Source organism: Pecten maximus, chromosome 6 (genome assembly GCF_902652985.1).
Source record: "Pecten maximus chromosome 6, xPecMax1.1, whole genome shotgun sequence".
In the NCBI taxonomy this organism is placed as follows: Eukaryota; Metazoa; Mollusca; class Bivalvia; order Pectinida; family Pectinidae; genus Pecten; species Pecten maximus.
The window spans coordinates 39,131,841-39,156,712 of NC_047020.1; the positions used below are offsets into that span (position 1 = coordinate 39,131,841).

At 39.2% G+C, this 24,872-nt stretch overlaps 1 protein-coding gene across 9 annotated transcripts in view; it reads left to right on the forward strand.

Moving 5' to 3' along the window:
- LOC117329745 (Krueppel-like factor 3) overlaps positions 1-24,872 on the forward strand; it is a 65,920-nt gene that overhangs the window by 19,754 nt on the left and 21,294 nt on the right. For 3 of the 9 annotated variants that reach the window (XM_033887857.1, XM_033887858.1, XM_033887862.1), the window contains one exon: positions 17,799-18,461. In XM_033887857.1, coding sequence (XP_033743748.1) covers positions 17,799-18,461 — 663 coding nt within the window. The other 6 variants (XM_033887864.1, XM_033887860.1, XM_033887863.1 and 3 more) reach the window with 6 other exon arrangements.

The window sequence follows — 24,872 nt, forward strand, 5'->3', positions numbered from 1 at the left end:
CTGGTCTCTTGGTGAGTTGCTGAAGCTGGGTACCCCTATCTGGGCTCTTGGTGAGTTGCTGAAGCTTGGTACCCCTATCTGGTCTCTTGGTGAGTTGGTGAAGCTTGGTACCCCTATCTGGTATCTTGGTGAGTTGCTGAAACTGGGTACCCCTATCTGGTATCTTGGTGAGTTGGTGAAGCTGGGTACCCCTATCTGGGCTCTTGGTGAGTTGGTGAAGCTGGGTACCCCTATCTGGGCTCTAGGTGAGTTGCTGAAGGTGGGGTACCCCTATCTGGTCTCTTGGTGAGTTGCTGAAGCTGGGTACCCCTATCTGGGCTCTTGGTGAGTTGCTGAAGCTTGGTACCCCTATCTGGGCTCTTGGTGAATTGCTGAAGCTGGGTACCCCTATCTGGTCTCTAGGTGAGTTGCTGAAGCTGGGTACCCCTATCTGGTCTCTTGGTGAGTTGCTGAAGCTGGGTACCCCTATCTGGTCTCTTGGTGAGTTGCTGAAGCTGGGTACCCCTATCTGGGCTCTTGGTGAGTTGCTGAAGCTTGGTACCCCTATCTGGTCTCTTGGTGAGTTGGTGAAGCTTGGTACCCCTATCTGGTATCTTGGTGAGTTGGTGAAGCTGGGTACCCCTATCTGGTCTCTTGGTGAGTTGGTGAAGCTGGGTACCCCTATCTGGTATCTTGGTGAGTTGGTGAAGCTGGGTACCCCTATCTGGTCTCTTGGTGAGTTGGTGAAGCTGGGTACCCCTATCTGGTATCTTGGTGAGTTGGTGAAGCTGGGTACCCCTATCTGGTATCTTGGTGAGTTGGTGAAGATGGGTACCCCTATCTGGTCTCTTGGTGAGTTGGTGAAGCTGGGTACCCCTATCTGGTCTCTTGGTGAGTTGGTGAAGCTGGGTACCCCTATCTGGTATCTTGGTGAGTTGGTGAAGATGGGTACCCCTATCTGGGCTCTTGGTGAGTTGGTGAAGCTGGGTACCCCTATCTGGTCTCTTGGTGAGTTGGTGAAGCTGGGTACCCCTATCTGGTATCTTGGTGAGTTGCTGAAACTGGGTACCCCTATCTGGTCTCTAGGTGAGTTGCTGAAGCTGGGTACCCCTATCTGGGCTCTAGGTGAGTTGCTGAAGCTGGGTACCCCTATCTGGTCTCTAGGTGAGTTGCTGAAGCTGGGTACCTCTATCTGGGCTCTTGTTGAGTTGCTGAAGCTGGGTATGGGCATGTGTGTCACAGTGGTCAATAGAAACAGCTACATGTTCCCCAGTAACAATGCAAGCTCCAGTGTTTTAGGTCACAATAGTAATAAGCAAGTGATGTTTTTAGGTCACAATAGTAATAAGCAAGTGATGTCCTAACGAGTTTCTATGTCCTACTGGTAAGTGACAAAAATAAACTGGTTATAGCTATAAGTTACTTTTTTAATGTGACTTTTTTGTGACTTACTTTCTACCCACATTTTCATTTCCTACTGATTTACTTACTGACCATCTCTTCATTTCCCGGCGACTGATTTTCTGACCGCCCTTTCATTTCCCGGTGACTTATTTTCTGACCATCTTTTCATTTCCTAGTGACTTACTTTCTGACCACCTTTTCATTCGAGGTGAGTTTTCGTCTGAAGGTGTTATGCTATCGGTTGTCTCCACTAGCAAACAGATAGTCAGTGTCTTACTACTGTGTCCAGGCATTTCAGTATGATAGCACTATAAAAACCTCCATCAGTGGCTGTATCATCTGCAGACATCATTATATGACCTTGGCTGCTGTTATGACATGAAACCTGTAGTTAATGATTCCTTGTAGAACTTTATCAATGTTCTTTAATGATTTTGCTATAACTATAATTTTCATCACTTTCTATATTAAATCGGAAGACATCATTAAAGGTCAGATTTTCCCTTCCCTCAGTGTTTGTTTCTCTATCAGCCACCATGATATGTCATACAGGTAGTCCCGATGTTTGTTACACGATAAAGCCACACAGGTATCCAGTTGTTTTGTGTATGATTTTCCAGGTTAACTGTAGTTGTCAGGTGAAATCTGTTGCCAGGGGCTAAAGCCGATTTACTGTAGTAAGGTTCATATAAGTTCATCTGTCACTGGTCGGTCACTCCGATGGTCATTTGACTGGTCAGTCACTAGATTGATCCTAAATCTTTTAAACCTTCTGGACATCCTTGGCTCCAAATCACCTTTGTGACACGCCATGAACATGCCATGAACTCCACAGCTGTTTATTCATTAAATTGGAGACATAAAAGTTTAGTGTCTGCTTTTCTTATATATCTGTTTGCAATTACTTTAAAAAATTGTTATAATTAGCCAGTAATATATATATAATTAGTGATCTTGTTCCCTTTAAACAAATAATGCACTTATCGGATATATACATCAATATGTGTTTAAATAGAAACTAAGAAGCCAGTAATTGGTTAAAATAAGAATCAGGATTCATTCCAGTAAGGACCCCAGTCCATCAAAGATTAACTTCCCAGTTTAGTGATACCTGTTTTTACAGCATGGTAGACTATAGGGTTATTTGAAGTTATTTCTCATTTCAAGATGTGGAAGGAGGTGCCATGATTCTTCTGTATGATGTTTTGACCCCTTGGAGCTTTGTTTCATACAGTAGTTAGGGGTTAATTAGTTCACCTCAATGCCGGTACAATTACCTACAGAAATTAATGCAGTTTGCGCTCTGTGTTGTGGTAGTTAACTTCTTTATGAATCACATGAAGAAAATAAGTGCCTGCAGAGGAGTTTTATTGGACTATATCCGCAGTTTGTCAGCTTAACTACGGCAAAATTAAATTTGAGTAATGTTCACTTTAAAATAATTATTGAAAACCCATTTAAAATAGTTTACATTAACAAATAAATGAAGTTAACACATAAATATATAGCAAACATTTCAAGCTAATTATGTCAATAAACAAGCTTTTTTTAAAGCTTACTGAGTGTAGAGTAACTGGTAAAGGTTGATCACAGGAAGGGGCGTGGCTCCTTGCTGATCACAGGAAGGGGCGTGTCTCCATGACTTAGGCTATCAGCCGTAAGGGAAGAGTGCCTAACTTAGAGTCCGGTTATCTGTAAAGATTTCCTGTATGAAATATGAAGATTATAAATATTTATGATGCACCTACTCTAGCAAACAAGAAATTCTTTTCACCTCATATTGAAGATTGACAATATGGTGAGGGAGGGGCAAATGAATGTTTCTCATCAAGATATGCCTTTTCACTGTTTACTGCTATTTTTGCGACGTGCAGTTTTTCAATGAACATAAATTAGGGATATTTTATATTTTTTAACTGATAGTAAGCTTAAAATGGAAAATGATTATTAAAAGTCAGACTATTTAGAATCTGTTCGTGATAAGTTTTCCAAGGTTTGCCAGTTGAGTCCATATAACCATCATCTTAACTGATTTTGTAAATCATAAGCAATGATGGGCCAAAGTTGTACTGTTAACTGGTGTGGAAATAAAACACACATTTACAGCCTTAATTATGACACTTCTAGTCATCATGGTGTGATCATCAGGAGGAATCCGTGCTACAGGTGTAGAATTCCCTTTATTGCATATTTACCAGTGAAATATAGAAATTTATCAACTAATAAATCTTAAATTGCGTTGATCAGTCCTTTCAAAATGGTGCTGTCAAGTTGACAGAATATTTGTATATTTTTCACTCATGCTTCGCACTCGTGAAAATATTGATATTCTGTCATTCTTGTGTAATATATGTTAAACAGGAAACCATTCAATATTCTCTATATATGTTCATACAAACATCCTGTCTACTATGACCAATATTGATACCACAGGGTGTCGGATTAGACAGGTTAACCAACATCATGTCTAATATGACCAATATTGATACCACAGGGTGTCGGATTAGACAGGTTAACCAACATCATGTCTAATATGACCAATATGTATATCACAGGGTGTCGGGTTAGACAGGTTTACCAACATCATGTCTAATATAACCAATGTTTATACCACAGGGTGTCGGATTAGACAGGTTTACCAACATCTTGTCTAATATGACCAATATGTATATCACAGGATGTCAGATTAGACAGGTTTACCAACATCATATCTAATATGACCGATATGTATATCACAGGGTGTCGGGTTAGACAGGTTTACCAACGTCCTGTCTACTATGACCAATATTTATATCACAGGGTGTCGGGTTAGACAGGTTTACCAACATCCTGTCTAATATGACCAATATTAATACCACAGGATGTCGGATTAGACAGGTTTACCAACATCCTGTCTACTATGACCAATATTGATACCACAGGGTGTCGGATTAGACAGGTTAACCAACATCATGTCTAATATGACCAATATTGATACCACAGGGTGTCGGATTAGACAGGTTAACCAACATCATGTCTAATATGACCAATATGTATATCACAGGGTGTCGGGTTAGACAGGTTTACCAACATCATGTCTAATATAACCAATGTTTATACCACAGGGTGTCGGATTAGACAGGTTTACCAACATCTTGTCTAATATGACCAATATGTATATCACAGGGTGTCGGGTTAGACAGGTTTACCAACGTCCTGTCTACTATGACCAATATTTATATCACAGGGTGTCGGGTTAGACAGGTTTACCAACATCCTGTCTAATATGACCAATATTAATACCACAGGATGTCGGATTAGACAGGTTTACCAACATCCTGTCTACTATGACCAATATTTATACCACAGGGTGTCGGATTAGACAGGTTTACCAACATCATGTCTAATATGACAATATGTATATCACCGGGTGTCGGATTAGACAGGTTTACCAACATCATGTCTAATATGACCAATATGTATACCACAGGGTGTCGGATTAGACAGGTTTACCAACATCATATCTAATATGACGGATATGTATATCACAGGATGTCGGATTAGACAGGTTTACCAACATCATGTCTAATATGACCAATATGTATACCACAGGATGTCGGATTAGACAGGTTTACCAACATCATATCTGATATGACCAATATGTATATCACAGGGTGTCTGATTAGACAGGTTAACCAACATCATGTCTAATATAACCAATATGTATATCACAGGGTGTCGGATTAGACAGGTTTACCAACATCATGTCTAATATAACCAATATGTATATCACAGGGTGTCGGATTAGACAGGTTTACCAACATCATATCTAATATGACCGATATTTATATCACAGGGTATCAGAATAGACATGTTTCACTGTTAAGCTACCAACATCCTGTCTGATATGACCGATACACATAATACAGGGTGTCGGAATAGACAGGTTGCACTGTAGATGTCGGTTATATTTATCATGAGATACAAAATACGCAATATTGCATGCAAAAAAAAAGTTTTTATTAATTCCTATCTTGAATTTTCCCTTTATGTACTTTTGAGACATCTTTATGTTATACTAAATCATAGCTGCTCTAGAAGAGCTGATATATGTGTGAACATTTTCACATGATGTGTTTTTAATTTCCCTCTACCCCTCTGCAGGTAGTGAGTGATATATGGAGTTTATAGGGGGGTCAAGTTACTCTGGGATTTGTCTGGACCAATGGTGAGCTACCTTACTATTCCACAAAGCTGCTGTAGGCTTGAAAATAATTTCTTCTTAATAAATTGTTCTGGGAAATGTTTTTTTTTTTTAGTTTCAATTTAGTCTCATTTTGTTTTTTTATTTTTTTTTCAGATTTAAAATTTTTAAAACCTTTTATTTCAAAACCTTGATAAGACATATAGGTATTGCGTCGTTTGATAATTTTCTGGTTTTCCATACAGATTTATCATCTGTAGAATGGACATATACAGATTCCTTGGACCATTACTGTTGTGGGGTATATACAGGTCCCTGAGATCTCTGCTGTTGTAGAGTATAATGATATATACTGTTTGTGACTCACAACAAGCGACTTTGATTCCTTTTAAGTATTTGCGGCCTAAAGAGCCTTTATCCATATATATATATCAGAGCTCTACTCATCATGTCTGACCTGGTCCTATATCATCGCTGTTGCTTAGCTAGGTGAGTTGGCTCACGAAACTGGATGTGGTTTCGACAACATAGGAGTGTCTTGTGTATATACATGCCTCAAAATTCTCATATTTTACCGCAATAATTTTGTTGACTTACATGTATACTTACATGGTTACAAATTTGTTTGGATGTCAGACACCACCAGTGGGGATTGGCCATGAGGATTTTACTTTAAAGCTTTGATTATCTCCCATGAGCCAGCTGTCACCTATCGCTGTTGGTTGCTAGGTGAATATATTTATTTTTCCTGTGAGTAGAGTTAAGGTGGTATGCTACCTTTCACATTATATACTGGTGATTCAGGAGATTGTATAAAAAACACACCAGATATTAACACCCTTCAATACAAATGGAGAGTTAGATAGAATAAAGCCAAAATGGAATTTAACTGCATCATATAGACTTGTCAGTGATGTTAGGGACATCATACAGCTGTTTTGTCCTTCTAGGACTCGTGGGTGATGTTAGGGACACCATACGACTGTTTCGTCCTTCTAGGACTTGTCAGTGATGTTAGGGACATCATACAGCTGTTTTGTCCTTCTAGGACTTGTCAGTGATGTTAGGGACATCATACAGCTGTTTTGTCCTTCTAGGACTTGTCAGTGATGTTAGGGACATCATACAGCTGTTTCGTCCTTCTAGGACTCGTCAGTGATGTTAGGGACATCATACAGCTGTTTCGTCCTTCTACGACTCGTCAGTGATGTTAGGGACACCATACGACTGTTTCGTCCTTCTGGGACTCGTCAGTGATGTTAGGGACACCATACGACTGTTTCGTCCTTCTGGGACTCGTCAGTGATATTAGGGACATCATACAGTTGTTACATCATTCTAGGACTCGTCAGTGATGTTAGGGACACCATACGACTGTTTCGTCCTTCTGGGCTTGTCAGTGATGTTAGGTACACCATACGACTGTTTCGTCCTTCTAGGACTTGTCAGTGATGTTAGGGACATCATGTTTTTACACTTTGATTTCGTCAACATTTCAATTTTAAAATGAAATTTTTCCTTTTAGACCCAGTTCTAACTTTAAGCAATCTTGGTATACATTTAAATCACATAGTTGACATCTCAACACATCCTTCATTTATAGAATATCATCCGAAATTTATGGTCCAGTGACTCTGACAATTAGGGATGCTGGGAATCTCCATGGACATTCAAGTTTTGTTGTAAAGTTTCTCAATTAATATGTTTTTGCAACTAAACCTGGGTTGGTTTCTCTTTCCACATTTTCAGAAAAAGAGATTTTTTGGATAGAAATGTCATATATAGGTGAATTTTGAGAATTAGTGATTTTACAAAATATTGCTTGTACTTAAGTGTTACATCACATTGTCAAGGTCATAAGGGTAAAAAAGTGAGTAACGTGGTGGTTGGTTTAGTTGTTATTGGAAAAAATACGGAATTTTTTCATAGAAAATGTTGAGTTTGCTTAAAGACTACAGTAGGACAGGAGAGATGTAATTAAAGATTATTCTTTTTTAATCAAATGCATTCACACTAACAATAACTTTTCAATTTTCTCTGTAATACTCGGCATTAACTTTCAAAAAGATAGTAACTGCTGTACTTATATAATAAAGCGCCAGGTTTCTTCAGTTTAGTTTAAAGTTGTTGAGTCATTGTTGGTGTGAATAAATTAGATTAAATTAAAATCCTGGTTTAAGGTTTCAATATTGTTATACTGAAATTCCTGCGAGTCAAATTTATCATACCCTATGCAATGAAGTAAGGGCGTGTGTTGTTCGGACAACTGCTCTTAAACATGTAAACTGTTTTCAGTGAAGCTAAATACTGCACAGGATTGTTCAGAGCCATATGTAGATGTACATGTAGTGGTTATTTGTGTGGAAATTCTGGTTGCCATGGTAACTTGGTCCAGTATACACAGGTTTTTGTATTAAGTCCCATAGCTCATTAGCTGGATCAGTTTTGTTCAAACTCTGTGAAATGGTGTAACTAATGAAAGTCTACATTTAGACACACACAAGCTGTTTCCAAATTTGTTGCTATGGAAATAAATATGGAGGCTTCTGATTGGTCAAAAGTAAGATTTGTCCATTTAAGCTGAAAATTGGTATATGAGGTATTTGAGAGATGGCAAATACAATGGTTCTATGGTATATACCAAATTTTAAAATATGAAACATGATTTGGTTGCCATGGTAACCAAAAGGTGACTAATTATAATGATTGGACTGATCTTGTTCAGACTACTCCCCTTAACCAATTTCAATAAAACTTGATATGAATATTTAGGACTATTTATTGATGTGCATACACTTCGTGGAATATTTGTTGCCATGGTTACCTGGTAACATCTTCACACAGGTTTTTGCATATGATCAAAGGCCTTTAGTACATTAGTACTTGAGTAGACAGTTTTATTCAAACTTAGTCAAGTGTAACTAGTGGATGTCTATATAATTTGGCACATTAGTTGTTTCCAAACCTTTTACTATCTGGAAGGACCAATGGAACTTTTGATTTGTCAAAAATGAGAAATTGATAGAAAAAAGTTTTGTGGGAAAGCAAATCAAATGCAATGGTAACATTTTTCAAAACAATGGTATATTGCAAATATTGATAGCGAGGGATATTATTAATAAGTACTAATTAGTATTAATTAAAGCCATTGACTTAAGTTCTGGTTTTTGAGACAGACATATGACCTTCCTGATTGAATGATCCTGGAGGTCATCACCTATAGGTGGACAGTGGTCAAAGGTTTTCCTGATGTCAAATCAAATTCCTGGTAACATGCTGCATTGGCATTTTGGTCCCCAAGGTGTAGAGGTCAAAGGTCAGTTGTAGGTCTGTACCATATGTTTAGCCCCGGGGATGACATGCTTGTGTGGTGGCTTCGGGGAGTGTTAAGATATAGAGAAATCTTAAATGGTTTTGGTCAATTCATATGATCAGAACAAATTAATACCGATATCAAAACACTTTGCCAAAAGAAAAAAGAGAAAAATGTTGGAGCAAAATTAATTTGACTGCAGTGAACATGCTTTGTTTAATGCTCTCAAATTTTAGCCCGTTTCCGAATTTTAACAGCTTGGTTACATTGATGAATTGGTATGCGAAAATTATTTTATAAGAAACAGTGTATACTGTATAGATATATATGTATATCACAATCATAATTTAGCGTAATGCTTCAAGCGCAAAAAGCATGAAAATAAGATTACCACTGAAATGTGTGTGTTTACAGTATTATGATTGTCCTCACAAAAATAAGATAACCACTAAAATGTGTGTTTACTGTATTATGATTGTCCTTACAGAAATAAGATTACCACTAAAATGTGTGTGTTTACGGTATTATGATTGTCCTCACAAAAATAAGATTACCACTAAAATGTGTGTTTATGATTGTCCTCACAAAATAAGATAACCACTAATATGTATGTTTACGGTATTATAATTGTCCTCACAAAAATAAGATTGCCACTAAAAAGTATGCATTTACGGTATTATGATTGTCCTCACAAAAATAAGATTACCACTAAAATGTGTGTATTTACAGTATTATGATTGTCCTCACAATAGAAGATATTGTAACATGGTTACTGTGTGTAACCAAAGAAGGATTCTTATATAACTGAGAATGTATCTGTGACATTATTGCTATTGTTGTTGAAATTCAATATTTAGACCAAAAAATATCTTTATTGTTATCGTTTCTGCCAACTAATTGCAGAAGCATTGTTATTATTTAGTTGCTGAATTTAAATGGGTAAATAACATGTTAAGATCACAGATTATAAAAGCTGAATGCATGTTCTGACTCCAACATTCAGAGAATATCCATTTCTTTTGTCCACGACGGCTTGGGCGGGTCTACAAAATAAGTGTATTTCATCGTCATGGAAACCGTAACTTGGTATTGAACGCACTGCTGTGTCATATCCGAGCTTTTATTTACAATATGGCAAAGTTTTAAAGTTAAAAGCTTTCATGATTAATTGAAGCAAACAGTTAGATTCGGTTTACTTATATGTGATAAAAAATATATTTATATATAGCCAGATTAGCATAAATGATAGGACTTCGGAAGTGTACCGGTCTGTCCACGGAAGGCTACAGCAAGCGATTAGATAAAATAAGCAAACAATTAAGGTGTGGTCCCGCTATCTCTCTCCATCACATTCGTAGGATTTACTTTCATGTCCGTTAGCCATCCAGGTGAGTCCCAGGTAGAGGCCAGGAAAAGGCCAGGTACGTCAGGGATTCCCACCTCACCTGGTACAGGTAGCATGGCTGAGCTGACCCTGGCTCCCCAGGTAAACACCAGGTAAACAGTCTCATTTGGTTTGTCTTAGGACCCAGGAATAGCAGCCCCTGTCATCTGTAATCTGGCAAGATTATCAGTTTACTTAAGTGGTTGTTTGATGAACAAGGGATGTTTGAAAGTGAAAATATTATCCAACTCGTGTCTCCAGCATGTCTAAGCGGGCTAGCCAATGGCAGTGCCGTAATGGAGGCTGCGGGTATATAACCCACTCCCTAAGGGCAGGGCCGCACGGTTGCACCCTTCATAATTCCAAGTTCATCGGGTATGTGAAGGACACATTTTACTGTCTGTCAAAGGATACTTGTGATATTTTTCTGATTTTCCACATGGCGTGATAAATATTTTTTTTATGACATTGAGAACATTTACCCGTGGGTCTTACTCGGAAAGGTGTGGTGTTTAACATCACTAAGAGGAACATGGTTTGGTGTTATCATATTTTGAGAAGTTTATGAAAACACGGTCTTGGATAGTGACCTGACGCTGAAGTGGAAACAGCTGTTGGCCATGTCGGAGACGTCCCTCCTAGGATATTGTGATCCGGCCTTGGCTCACTGGCATGTCCTACCATGGTCAAAGGTTAGCAGTCTGTACACTCGGGGTGATGTGAATTTACATCCTGACATTGGTTATATAGCTTCATTAGGGATCATTGTTCTCAACACTTCAAATGAAATCTTGTATGTTTTGTTTGTAAATTTTATATATTTCTGACCTGAAATTATACAGGTAAGTGTATGGCCCCTCCTGTCTCCCTGGGGACTTATCAGGTAAAGGTGTGGCCCCTCCTGTCTCCCTGGGGACTTATCAGGTAAAGGTGTGGCCCCTGCTGTCTCCCTGGGGACCTATACAGGTAAAGGTGTGGCCCCTACTGTCTCCCTGGGCACCTATACAGGTAAAGGTGTGGCCCTTGCTGTCTCCCTGGGGACCTATACAGGTAAAGGTGTGGCCCCTTCTGTCTCTAATGGGACCTATACAGGTAAAGGTGTGGCCCCCTACTGTCTCCCTAGTGACCTATACAGGTAAAGGTGTGACCCCTACTGTCTCCCTAGGGACCTATACAGGTAAAGGTGTGGCCCCTGCTGTCTCCCTGGGGACCTATACAGGTAAAGGTGTGGCCCCTGCTGTCTCCCTGGGGACATATACAGGTAAAGGTGTGGCCCCTACTGTCTCCCTAGGGACCTATACAGGTAAAGGTGTGGCCCCTGCTGTCTCCCTGGGGACCTATACAGGTAAAGGTGTGGCCCCTGCTGTCTCCCTGGGGACATATACAGGTAAAGGTTTGGCCCCTGCTGTCTCCCTGGCGACCTATACAGGTAAAGGTGTGACCCCTACTGTCTCCCTGGGGACCTATACAGGTAAAGGTGTGGGCCCTACTGTCTCCCTGGGGATCTATACAGGTAAAGGTGTGACCCCTGCTGTCTCCCTGGGGACCTATACAGGTGAAGGTGTGGCCCCTACTGTCTCCCTAGGGACATATACAGGTAAAGGTGTGGCCCCTGCTGTCTCCCTGGGGACCTATACAGGTAAAGGTGTGGCCCCTCCTGTCTCCCTGAGGAACTATACAGGTAAAGGTGTGGCCCCTGCTGTCTCCCTGGGGACCTATACAGGTAAAGGTGTGGCCCCTGCTGTCTCCCTGGGGACCTATACAGGTAAAGGTGTGACCCCCTGCTGTCTCCCTGGGGACATATACCGGTAAAGGTGTGGCCCCTACTGTCTCCCTGGGGACCTATACAGGTAAAGGTGTGGCCCCTACTGTCTCCCTGGGGACATATACAGGTAAAGGTGTGGCCCCTACTGTCTCCCTGAGGACCTATACAGGTAAAGGTGTGGCCCCTTCTGTCTCCCTAGGGCCCTATACAGGTGAAGGTGTGGCCCCTACTGTCTCCCTAGGGCCCTATACAGGTGAAGGTGTGGCCCCTGTTATCCCATCAATGTTTGCCTGTTGTATGGTTTAGGGAAGTACAATACCACATACCAGAATGGGGGATGTTTCCAGAAATCCATGGACAAGTGGTCCAGTTCAATTGGTAGTCCAGTTGGACAACCTTAACAGATAGTTAATGTCTGTCAGAAAGTTATCAGAATGTTAAAGGTCTTGATTAGAGGTTGTCACTTTAAGGAGATTTATAACTGTTCTCTGCGGAGTGAAATGGTCATTAGAGCGAGGTTTCTTATTACGGAGGTTGTCGGTCTATTTTCCTGTGATAAACAGAAGCCAGGTAATTGATTGTTACAGTGTTGTGTTGTAGAAATAAAATGAAAATCAAATAATCAATACTTACAACTTAGTAAAACAAGTGTTTCTGCAAACTGCATGTGGTCTTTGGCTTTTGATACAGATTTGCTTTGAAATCTAATGAATTAAGCTCTCAAATTACACTGGGGTTTGCTTGCAGTTAGAAACAATAATAAATTGTTGATATATTGTATTGTTCTTTGTAAGAGAATCCTGTACGAATTGTAATATGTTAAGTGCTCCATTGTCTTCACAGTGATGTTGTGATTCTTGGTTCAGCACTTTTTCTGGCCTGTGTAGTTTTGTCATAATCATCATATTTTGGATTCAGCACAAATATTACTGGTTCATCATTGTAGCATCTCTAGTTGTTAATATGAATGTGGTAAATCCAAATCGTGGCTCAGAAAACCGATCATTGAAAGGCTAAATGTGGAACTTAAATGTCAACATGGTTGATACTGACGCAGTTTGTGACGTCATGTCAATGAAAATATTTTCTGTCCGTTTTTGGTTTGTCGTTGAAATAGTTTTGTTAAGTTGTGCTGTTCCAGGCTGGTCGGTAATTCCGCGGTTGATTGTAGTGTGGGAGTAGAATCAATCAGGCTCAGCTGAACTCTTCACAGATCACAGATAAACAACACCGACTGTTATAAACGCTAACCTTTTGTTTGTGGTACGCTGAACCATGTCTGCATCTCTGAGGGCATGCAGTAGATTCTAGGTATACTTGATTAAGTCCGAAATTACTGTAATCAAAGCTTTTGGACTTTGTGCCTGTAAACCTGTGTACAGTGTTTTGATAGATGTTTAAAGTTCTAATTAGGATGCTCAGGTGTGGCAGTGATCAATACTGGCTGGCCGGTAGCCACAGTGACACACCCACATCTAACCCCCAAGGCATCCGTCAGTAATGGATGGTGCTGTCACTAGGAGAGACCGGCTCTCCAACACCACGGACCAAACAAGGCAGTGATTTATACTGTAAAAAAGCTGACAGGCTGGGAGCTGTGCAGGCCCTCACAGGTTTATGATGAGAAACTGTCCATTGCTCATTGCTCACAATTACCATGTACTGGCCGAAAACACTGTGCTGTTGACAAGTAAAGTACATACTCTCTAGATTTAGGGCAAGACTGTTCTAAGGTTTAGGGCAAAACTGTTCTAGGGTTTAGGGCAAAACTGTTCTAAGGTTTAGGGCAAGACTGTTCTAGGGTTAGGGCAAGACTGTTCTAGGGTTAGGGCAAGACTGTTCTAGGGTTTAGGGCAAAACTGTTCTAAGGTTTAGGGCAAGACTGTTCTAGGGTTTAGGGCAAAACTGTTCTAAGGTTTAGGGCAAGACTGTTCTAGGGTTTAGGGCAAAACTGTTCTAAGGTTTAGGGCAAAACTGTTCTAGGGTTTAGGGCAAGACTGTTGTAGGGTTAGTTTTTACTGGGGCATAGGTGAGGGGCAAGTAGGGGTGAAACTGTCCTGGGGTTAGTTTTTCGTGGGGTATAGGTGAGGGCAAGTGGGGGTGAAACTGTCCTAGGGTTAGTTTTTCCTAGGGTATAGGTGAGGGGCAAGTGGGGGTGAAACTGTCCTAGGGTTAGTTTTTCCTAGGGTATAGGTGAGGGGCAAGTGGGGGTGAAACTGTGTTCGGGCTAATCTCTATTAGGGAGGAAGTGAGGGGCAAAACTGTTCACAGGGTAGTCTCTACAAGGGAGAAGGTGAGGGGCAAGAGGGGGTGAAACTGTGTAAGGGTTGATCTTTACTGGGGAGGAGGTGAGGGGCGAAACAGTTTGAGGGGTAGTCTATACTGGGGATAAGATGAGGGGCAAGTGAGTGACAAAACTGTTCTAGTGTTAATCTCTACTTGGGAGGGGCAAGGAGGGGCAGAGGTGAAGAAAGTCGGGGCAAGGAAGGGCAGAGGTGCTAGGAGGGGCAGAGGTGAAGAAGACAGGGGCAAGGAGGGGCAGAGGTGAAGAAGACAGGGGCAAGGATGGGCACAAGTGAAGAAGGAAGGGGCAAGGAGGAGCAAAGGTGAAGAAAGGTGGGTCAAGGAAGGGCAAAATTGAAGAAGGGAAGAGCAAGGTGGTGCTTAGGTGAAGAAGGAAGGGGCAAGGAGGGGCAGAGGTGAAGAAGGTGGGGGCAAAGAAGGGCAGAAGTGAAGTTGGAGGGGTAAGGAGTGGCATAAGTGAAGGGAGGAGGTGCAGGGAAGTGATATTGAGGAAAATGAAATTAGAAGGAATGGAAAAGGGACAGGTATACAAATATTTATTTGCGCAGATATGAAGGGGAAGTGAAGAAAAGAGAAATCACGGATAAATAGACCTGACAACAGACAAGAAGAGAGGAAGGCTAAGGGGAAGTATAGAGTGGGATGAATGAAATTAAAGCATTTGATATTTACACCTATATCATACCCACTTATATAAAGTACAAGCCTGCTGTGTGTGCCGTATTGTCAGTACAAAGGTTGTAGGATAGCTGATAAAGAGCGGTGTGATGGAGGTCAGTGTACCAGCTCATACTGTTGGGACTGACGTAAACCAGTAACTCGATACCGCGGGGCGTAGACAGGGAGTGGTCTGGCGGGTAGGGCCACTATTGACGGAACAGCATCACTTGTGTGCGTGTGTGCATGATTGAGGGGGAGGGGGACGGCCTTTGATGGAATGCCAGCTGCAGTAGCTTCAAAATTAAAGTCGGGAGTGATTTTACTGTCAGAATGAAAACGACTGTGAACCAGTACGAGGTGAAAATCTCCAGCTTGGACTGAAGAAAAAAAAACACACTTACGTCATGCAATGTTGGATGATGCTGGTTAATTTGTGTGGTAAGTGTGTTTGTGTGTCAGGGCCTATATGTGTGTGAAGCGGTATATTGAAGGGTGTGTTTGTATGTGTATAGTCACATTTAACTTGTACAATCTGCCTGGGGTCATCTCTCGGACCACACCTACTGGACATGTCTAAAACTTACCGGCTGTTTAGATTATACACACCAGGTGACACAACTGACCACTGCACATGGACTGACCACTGGACTAAGGTACAGAGTTTTTATCCACGGATGTAATCTTATATTCAGTATCTTAAATGTGACTGACCACAGTATATCAGCTGTTCGAGATCAAGAGATGGTCACTAAGTGGTCAGTTGATGCTATTTTAGGTGTTTATTGAGAGTCAGTGACCAAATATGAGGATGTATGGGGTAGGTGATCGTGGGTAGGACAGGTGTGAACACAACAGGTAAGTGTTATCAGGTCATTATCTTCGTGATAAAAATGGAGACTGGTTGATGATTTCATATTCGCTGGATTTGAGCAGTTTAACAGTAGACAGTGGGTAGCAGATAGTTATATACCCCTGTGAACTTCAGTTTGTATAATGACTTGGTTGATGTCGACAGCTTCCGGGCACTACTTTCCACTCCGGGACCTTCCCAGGGAGTATTAAGCACTTCACTTACACACTGTAATATTCCATGGAAGCAAACTTTTAATGGAATTAAACATCTTCGTAATTTTCTAGGAATTGTGAAATATCTTCGTAATTCTCCAGGAATTGTGAAATATCTTCGTAATTCTCCAGGAATTGTGAAGTTTTGGAACTGCTTTCCCGGACTATTAAACTGTATGGGAACTCTTTGTACTGTTTAGCTTCCCGGACTAACAGACTGTATGGGGACTGTTGGTACTATTTAGCTTCCCCGGACTATCGGACTGTGGGAAGCCTCACTATGTGATTCAGATAAACCTTTACAGGGTTTATCGCAGGTGTGATAAAAATCCTCAAATTTTTTTCAGTAGAAGGTATTATGTATACTTGGACTTTTCTCTGTGGGTTTTTCCAGTAGATATATCTGTTGTGCTGGACCAGCTGACAGTTACTGTAGTACGTGTATAATTATCGTGTAATATTCTGAACTTGTTGATATAAATTTGTACCTACAGTCTGCAAAATAAAAATATCACCAGTAATTCGTAGATATGTAGATCTTATATAAGTCTCCTCACACTTTTCTTGATTTATTAATGTTAATATAAAGTAGTACATATTTTCCAGTCAGCAAAATTAAAATATCGTCAGTAATTTTGTAGATATATAGAGCTTATATCAGTCTCCTCAAAATTTACCTGTTTCAGTATTAAAAACATTTAAAGTGGAATTCTATTGTAGAAAAAATGTAAAAGGCATATTTATCGCTATTTTACATCTCTAAAAATTCCCTGTAGTAAAGGCAAACTTTTATTTTCATATTTTAAAATATTCCCACATTAAAGTACTATTTTCCCTATTGTGTAAATATTGATGCATTGAAAATAAAAGCAAATGCAAAGTTCTTGAATTTCTTCTAAATATGACATTGAGGAAAAGCATTTAGTTGTCTCCAGACCGGTTAAAAGCCTTGCTAAACAAAAAAAAAACTTTAAAAAAAAAATCAAAAAAATCTGGAAAAGTGAGAAGAAATTACATCTCATATATCAAATTGTTCCAATTGGACTTTAACCTGATTTTTTTTGTCATTTAGAGAAGTAGTAAAGCTATTTTTTTAATTTCTTAAAATATTAAATTTTTAACCTCAAATTAAACACCAAAAAAAAAACAAAAACAACTCCCTGTATAGGATGTGTTGAGTACTACAATGCGACCATATTCCAGCTTCGGTTGAAATAATGTTGATATTTTTTAAGAAACTGAGTCAAACACAAAACTTACATCTCCAGCATCCTGTTTCCAGCATCCCTGGTAATTTCCAGAGTCACTGGACCATATGTATTATTCTATATTGTTGACATGGAAATCTAATGACTTTTAAACAGTGTCTTGAACAATTTTTTTTCCCAAAAAATTTCCTGTTAAGAAAAAGCAAATTTTCCTAATCATAATCAGATTTAAAATGATATTCTTCCAATTTTCATTCTGTAAAATTTGGAACATTTTATGAATGAAGATGTCAGATTTTCTTTAAAATTGGAGTAACCTGTGTTTGATATTTGTTGATAAATGTGTTTATCAATATTTGTTGGTTTAAGTTTACTTGATGTTTTTTGATAAATATTTACATTGATATTTGTTGATAAATATTTACATTGATATTTGTTGATAAATATTTACATTGATATTTATTGATAAATATTTACATTGATATTTGTTGATAAATATTTTCATTGAAGTTTTTTTTCTTTCTGTTGAACAGCTAAGTAAAATGACAGAGGACAGCTCTCCAGTGTTAAACAACTCCCGCCATAAAAACAATAACTGTACACATGAAAACTCCACAGAGAACTCTCCTGTGATGGAGGAAGATTCTTCTATGGAGGAACCACCATTCAAAATCAAACGGAGAATAAAACACGAAATAGACTCGGGAATGTACGACTCGCCAATGACAATGTCAGGACTCTGTGTAGTGCCAAATAACTTTCAAATCAAACTTGAGGCTCCAAGCCCTGAGATGTCATCCTCAGACTTGAGTCCAGACTCGCGGGGCTCTCCGTACTCCCGTCCCTCTCTGAATGTGTCCCCCAACCATTCTCCGGTGATTGGAGAGGAGGGAGTGAGTGCATTCACCAAGACAGTGCCAAAAAATCAAACAGCCGAACAAAGACAAATGTCGCTTATCAAACTAAGTCAGATCCGATCAGCATTCTCTTCACGACCTTCAGGTGCCAGCGGACCAACATCAGTAGGACAAATGTTTGCCCTTAAAAAGCGGATCAAACAGGCTCAACTTAATGGGGACCTGTCACTTTCTAACCCCGCCCTCTCACCAATCAGTGGGGTGGATCTTCTTTCAAACTCGCCCATCAAGGAGGAAAGCGAGGACTCCCGGTCACCGCCACGGCGACCAGACGGCAAGGTTGGTACATGTGTGCTCTTTTTTATGCTGTGTTTACTATTGTAGGTAATAGTTGATAGCAAGGTCACTAAAGGTAATGTCAAGGTCACTCAATGTGAAGGTCTCTCAAGTTAATGTCAAGGTCACTATAGGTATTGTCAAGATCATCTGATAATTATGCAATGTAGCATTTCACTATCCAAGAGATTATCTGATGTTGACATTTTTATCCTAAGACTCCAGATCTCACTCTGAATATTGCATTAGACTCGACTCAATCGAAATCATTCAAGTGGCAGTATAACATGAATTTACTGAATGAATGGAGGCAGTATACGAAGGTTTTACTGTATAATAGTGACATTATACCCTTAGGTCTGACTGGACGAATGTTGGCATTATGATAAGTTTTTTTTACCAGACAATTAGCATTATGATAAGGAAGTGATGGCAGTATAGCAAGGTTTTACTGTATTATTGACTGGACAAATAGTTGGCAGTATATAGCATAAAGGTTTACTGTATATAGACTGGACAAATAATTGGCAGTATAACAAGGTTTTACTGTATAATTGACTGGACAAATAATTGGCAGTATAGTAAGGTTTTACTGTATAATTGACTGGACAAATAATTGGCAGTATAACAAGGTTTTACTGTATAATTGACTGGACAAATAATTGGCAGTATAGTAAGGTTTTACTGTATTATTGACTGGACAAATAATTGGCAGTATAGCAAGGATTTGTTCACAAGATGTTTTTGTTTTTTTTGAGTATACACATGCTTTGAACTACTATTAAGACTATGGTGTCAACACAGACTTGTGTGACACCTGTGTGACACTTGTTCCAGTTATTTCACATTGATGACGGTAAACTGGGCTAACTCTACCAGCATTTTTCTCCAGGGTTTCCCTAGTGGCAGAAAATGCTCCCAAATCCAAGGAAAGTATAGAGTTAGGAGAGAAGGCAGATGTATAAAATTCTTTTAATTGGGTAGAATGGCCGGGAATGTGCCTTCTTCTTAATTATAGCAGCCACCTCTAGGTTTTCTGTAAGGAAAGCAATAACTGATAAGACTGGGCACCTGAGATCTGTCTCCCAGGGGGTGCATAACGTACAAATCTAGAGGACTTCAGACAGTTCACCTTAGACGCCAGAGAATTTGTCTTCAAGGTTGAATATTGTTCTTAACACTAGTACTGCATAAAATTTTCTTAAATATTGCAGAGATTTCAGCTGGGAACACAGCAGCGGTGATTTAGATCCTCTTTCAATTTGATATTTTTTTTGTTTTTTTTTTTAATCCGATTTAAATATTTTCCTTCTTTAAATTTGTTAATATTTCATTGGGCTTTTTCCTACTCACAAACTTCAGACTAAGATGTATAACTCTTATCAAGAAAATGTCATCAGGCTGTACATATAGACGGTGATAGATCAATATATGTCACTATGCTGACAAATTTTTTTTTTATTAACTAGTGTCTATTTGTTTGTTTGTTCGTTTGCTGGGTTTATCTCCCTTTGAATATAGCTAGGGTCATTTTGAGGTGGGTAGTAGTTGATGACTACCTCACTGAACAACATACGGGAGGCCCGTCACATGCCATCCAGATCAATTAGGGTAAAATGTCTGATCAAAGGAGACAACCACAACAGCACAGACCAGGCTGTTTCTCGGCTTTAGCTTGCTGAAAAACACAAACCGAAATGGGTAGGGAACATCGAAGCATGGCCACACACCTCAGATCTTCACCTAAGGGTATATGGCCGTTAGGTTATAAGGGTATCTTTTCAGGTGACAGGGGCAAACATCCATTTCCGTAATATCAAATCAGGCATAGATATCTATATAGTATCTAGAATGAATTAAACAGTGGGCCATATCTATACTTACTAGAAGTGAAGGTGTCAGTCGGTACAGACACACCCTCCCTCTGTACCTAACAGGCACGGTGACATACTGTCCGCACCCTTGACAGCTTCCGAGATAAACAAGTTTCATTGTTCTCCCGTAAAGGACACTTTAAAAAGGAAATTGTAGCTAGGGTTATTGGGAACTTGTTGTCACATTGGCTATCCATATTGTGTATTGGACCGCTCCCTTTTCTCTGGGGTTTATAAACGCAACACCATATATAATATGTTTGACACTTAACGTCATCTTCCCTTGGTAACTTGCCAGTTCTTTTTCATGTGATGCCTACAGTATTTCTCTACGATTTTTTATCTCCGCGATTTTATACCAGATGGTGTACCAGGAACTTCAGCTTCTTTGCGTCTATTTATAGATTGGTCATATATTTTTGTGTCATCATTATCTTTGGGGAGCTTGTCAGATTGGCTATCGTGACATTTAAACATTTTCACTCAGTTCGATCGAGCACAGAAAGTGATTTTTACAAATACTTTTAAAATTTCACTTGACTGTTAGTTGCCAAGAAATAAACAATTTTTGTAACACTGGACATGTAACGAAAAGTGAAAAATGACCCCTCTAGAATCCTTCGGCATATTTTAACGCAATTTAGTAGCAGAGCAGATCTACAGGTCAGTAGTGCACATTTACCTTCTCAAAGGTCAGCCAGAACTTTGTATTAGATGCATTAACTTATCTCTGTTACTGGATAACACAAAAGCACACCACCATATAGCACAAAGTACATGTACCCTGAAGTCCTCAAGGTAAAATTTTGCACCTGAGTTTTCAGGTAAATTGGCGATCAGGTGTACAGGTATGTAGCTACCCCCTGCATAGGCCACTCCCATTCACAGCCAAAGCGCAGATGACACGTTAAGTACCAATAAATGTCCAGGTTTGTGATGGCAGAGGGCTGGTCATCTTTGACCGGAGGGCTCAGACTGGTGTGGAATGCGGCTCAAGTTAGCTAAAAGAATAGATGCGTAAAGAAAACATGTTTTTCTGTAATTGTGGGAAAGAAGGAAAATATGTGTCTTTTATTTTTATTATGACATGTTTGACATCAAAGAAATGAATAACAGGGACATCGCTGGCAGTAGTAGGGATGGGCGATGATTTTTATACATTTATGTAAATACAGACTTCAGGCTTGAGTTTTGTAGAGTTTCGTTATGTGAATCAAGAGTGTGAAAATCTAGGTGAAGCATTTTTAATATAGTCTGTTTTAATGGGAGTGTTTTAAATCTGGTTTAAATTTAAATGATTTATAAACAGTGGCAGATCATTCCAATATGATTTTAATCGTAATACCTAAGCAGTCGAATTGTCATCATCTTTTGTGTGGCTGTCGTTTGATACTACAATGCATTGTTATGATGTTATGTGCGGTAGTGATTTCCTCTGTAACACCTATAAGTATAAATATATCGTTATTTCTATCACATAACTTTTGACAAGTGATTATTATCTGGGGCCCCGCACAGAACCATAACATAATTATAATATTATGGCTTAGATATTGGTAGACACTTGCACCCATAATGTAAACATGGGGCCTTGTTGAAGTAGTTCACAAGTTGATACGTTTTACCATTAGTGAAAGTGGTTTTCCCACATATATAAATGTAGAGAAATGAGTTTATCTTTCCAGTACACATGGAATAGATTTGCTCTCAACACGAAGGTTACAATCTTATACTGTTAAACACTGGTACCCATTTCAATGCAAGGTTGGTGTGCAGTTAGGGAAAGGGTAAAGTTCAACTTCCAGATTTCCATGTAGTGCTCTGTAACTGTCCACAGCTGAAAATAAAACAATATGTACCTCTGAAGGGGTGTCAGATCTGTGGTTAATAAAACACTGCGTAAACCTCACCAGAAGTCTATAACTGTATAATGTTACCATTTTATGCAGAAACCTGTCCAAATTGATTATGTTTTTTTTTAGAGTTGAATGATTTTATGATACTGGTCCTGTTTTAATCAGAAATATTTTTGCTTGGCCTATGATTCTGTTGGTTAGTTAACCACACTTTTATTACTATAAAATATTTTCAATGTGAAATAATTGGTATGAGTGAATTGAAAAATTAAGGAATTCAACTTGTGTCAGTGCAGTCGGTCAGTCAGTTTGGTTTGTTTTTGTTTAACGTCCTATTAACAGCCAGGGTCATTTAAGGACGTGCCAGGTTTTGGAGGTGGAGGAAAGCCGGAGTACCCGGAGAAAAACCACCGGCCTACGGTCAGTACCTGGCAACTGCCCCACATAGGTTTCGAACTCGTAACCCAGAGGTGGAGGGCTAGTGATAAAGTGTCGGGACACCTTAACCACTCGGCCACTGCGGTCAGTCAGTGGTTTAAGGGTAAAATAAGAAAACATCATATTAGCTTGAAATGTTTTTGTTTTTTTTAAAGATGGGCTTTTTGACAAACTTGAATCATTATGTAATGTCATAAGAAACGTGATGGTGTCATTTCCTGTTTTCTTATCTTCATATTTTTAGTTGTCTACCGGTCAAATCCGTGGGGACTAGAGATTTCCTGTACGTAATGACAAAGTTTGTCAGCACTCTAGCTACTTCATACGGATTTTTATCAAACTTCACACAATGATAAAGGACCATAAATTATATCACGGTCTAGTCTAATTTTCAGGGTTTTTAGATCAGGGTCAAGGTCAAGGTCAAGGTCACTGTTACTATTTTTAGGAGGGGCTCGTAGAGGACATGTAATTCCCTTTCTATCTGTCAGCAGGCTTGTACCACCTCAACCCCACCTTTCAACAAATACATACATAATCAAATCAGGAATGTTGTAGTCATAGCTTTGATGGAATTTTACTCAAATGTGTTTATAACTAACACTGGTTAAGAACATCCCAATATGTGAAATGTTGATTAATCTCTTTGTAATTTGCAAGATCCCGCTCTTCTTTTCTGCTGTCTGCATTTCGCCCCCAAAATGAAATAAATCTCACATGGTCCATTGGATAATGTAGATGAAATAGGGATATCTACAGGCCTGAGGCTGTCAGGGGCCATTTCCAAGGTCACTATCCGGTTGCCAAGATCTCCAAGGTCAAATCATACATCACACTTAATGTTCCCGTTAGCTACCTGTTGCAGATACAGGGGAACAGCTATAATTAAGTGCCCTATATATTTGTGGTGCTGGAATCCCTGTACTAGAGCACTAGAGCAGGCCTATGTCAACTTTTTAGTGGACAGCTTCACGTCTTTCTGGTAAAAAAATATAGTCCAGCTGTTCTGATGTTGGATTTTATTTTCAAGATTTGTGTATTAATTTCTTACCTGTAAATAGTTTACTTTGCTTGATTTTTTTGAGGATGTAAATAATAATAACTATGGGAACCTGTAAATGAAGTTACCATGGAAACCTTTAAATGTTTTAATGTAATAAAAATGTGGAATTGTGGGTACAAAGTACAAGTGTATTGTAGTCATTCGATGTGGACTGTAATGGATGATGTGGACCTTCAGTCAGTCATACAGTTTAGTTTGGTTTATTTTGTTTAACGTCTTATTAATAGCAAGGGTCATTTAAGAATGTGCCAGGTTTGGAGGTGGAGGAAAGCCGGAGTACCCGGAGTACTGCCCCACGTAGGTTTTGAATTCGCGACCCAGAGGTGGAGTGCTAGTGATAAAGTGTCGGGACACCTTAACCGCTCAGGCACTGCGGCCCCATACATACAGAAGTAAACTCTTCTGTAAGTTTTTTATTGTTGCGGATGTAGGGAATAGTTGACGTCAGCTGTGTAATTAATTACATTGGGAATAGAAACGACCTGGAAATTAAATCAGTCTTTTGTTTATCCATTAAATCAAATATTGATATGTGAATTGGTTCTGTAGTATTAAACCAATCTAATATTCTGTCAAAGTCAATAATGTGGTCACAATAGAATATCTTTGAGCATATTGAAGTAGGTAAATTGTATGAATATAACTGCATCTTACAACAGCCTCTATATAGTATTGCGAATTTATTTAATGATGTCAAGTATTAGGGACCATAGTTCAAGTTCATATTCTAGGTCATTCATGGTCCTAAAAATGTTTGTTTCTGGTGTCTGCTGTCTGTGTATATATCAATTATATCTTTAGCTATACAGGAAATGATGAAATATGTCCAAGGGAGATAACTCATATTTCTATTTTGTCTGACACACTATAGACTGTTATAGTGAGTTTAATGAAGTTATCAGAACTATTTCAAAACATTTTCTTGTTCATGGCAATGGACTTCTTATACAAATCACATGCATACAGGAGATAACTCTTACACAAATCACATATGTAATGTAGAAGGGAGGTAACTCTTACATAAATCATATGTGTAATGTGTTTAAAGGAGATAACTTTTACACAAATCACTGATTTAATGTGTAAGGGAGATAACTCTTACATAAATCACATATTTAATGTATAAGGGAGATAACTCTTACATAAATCACAGATTTAATGTATAAGGGAGATAACTTGTTCA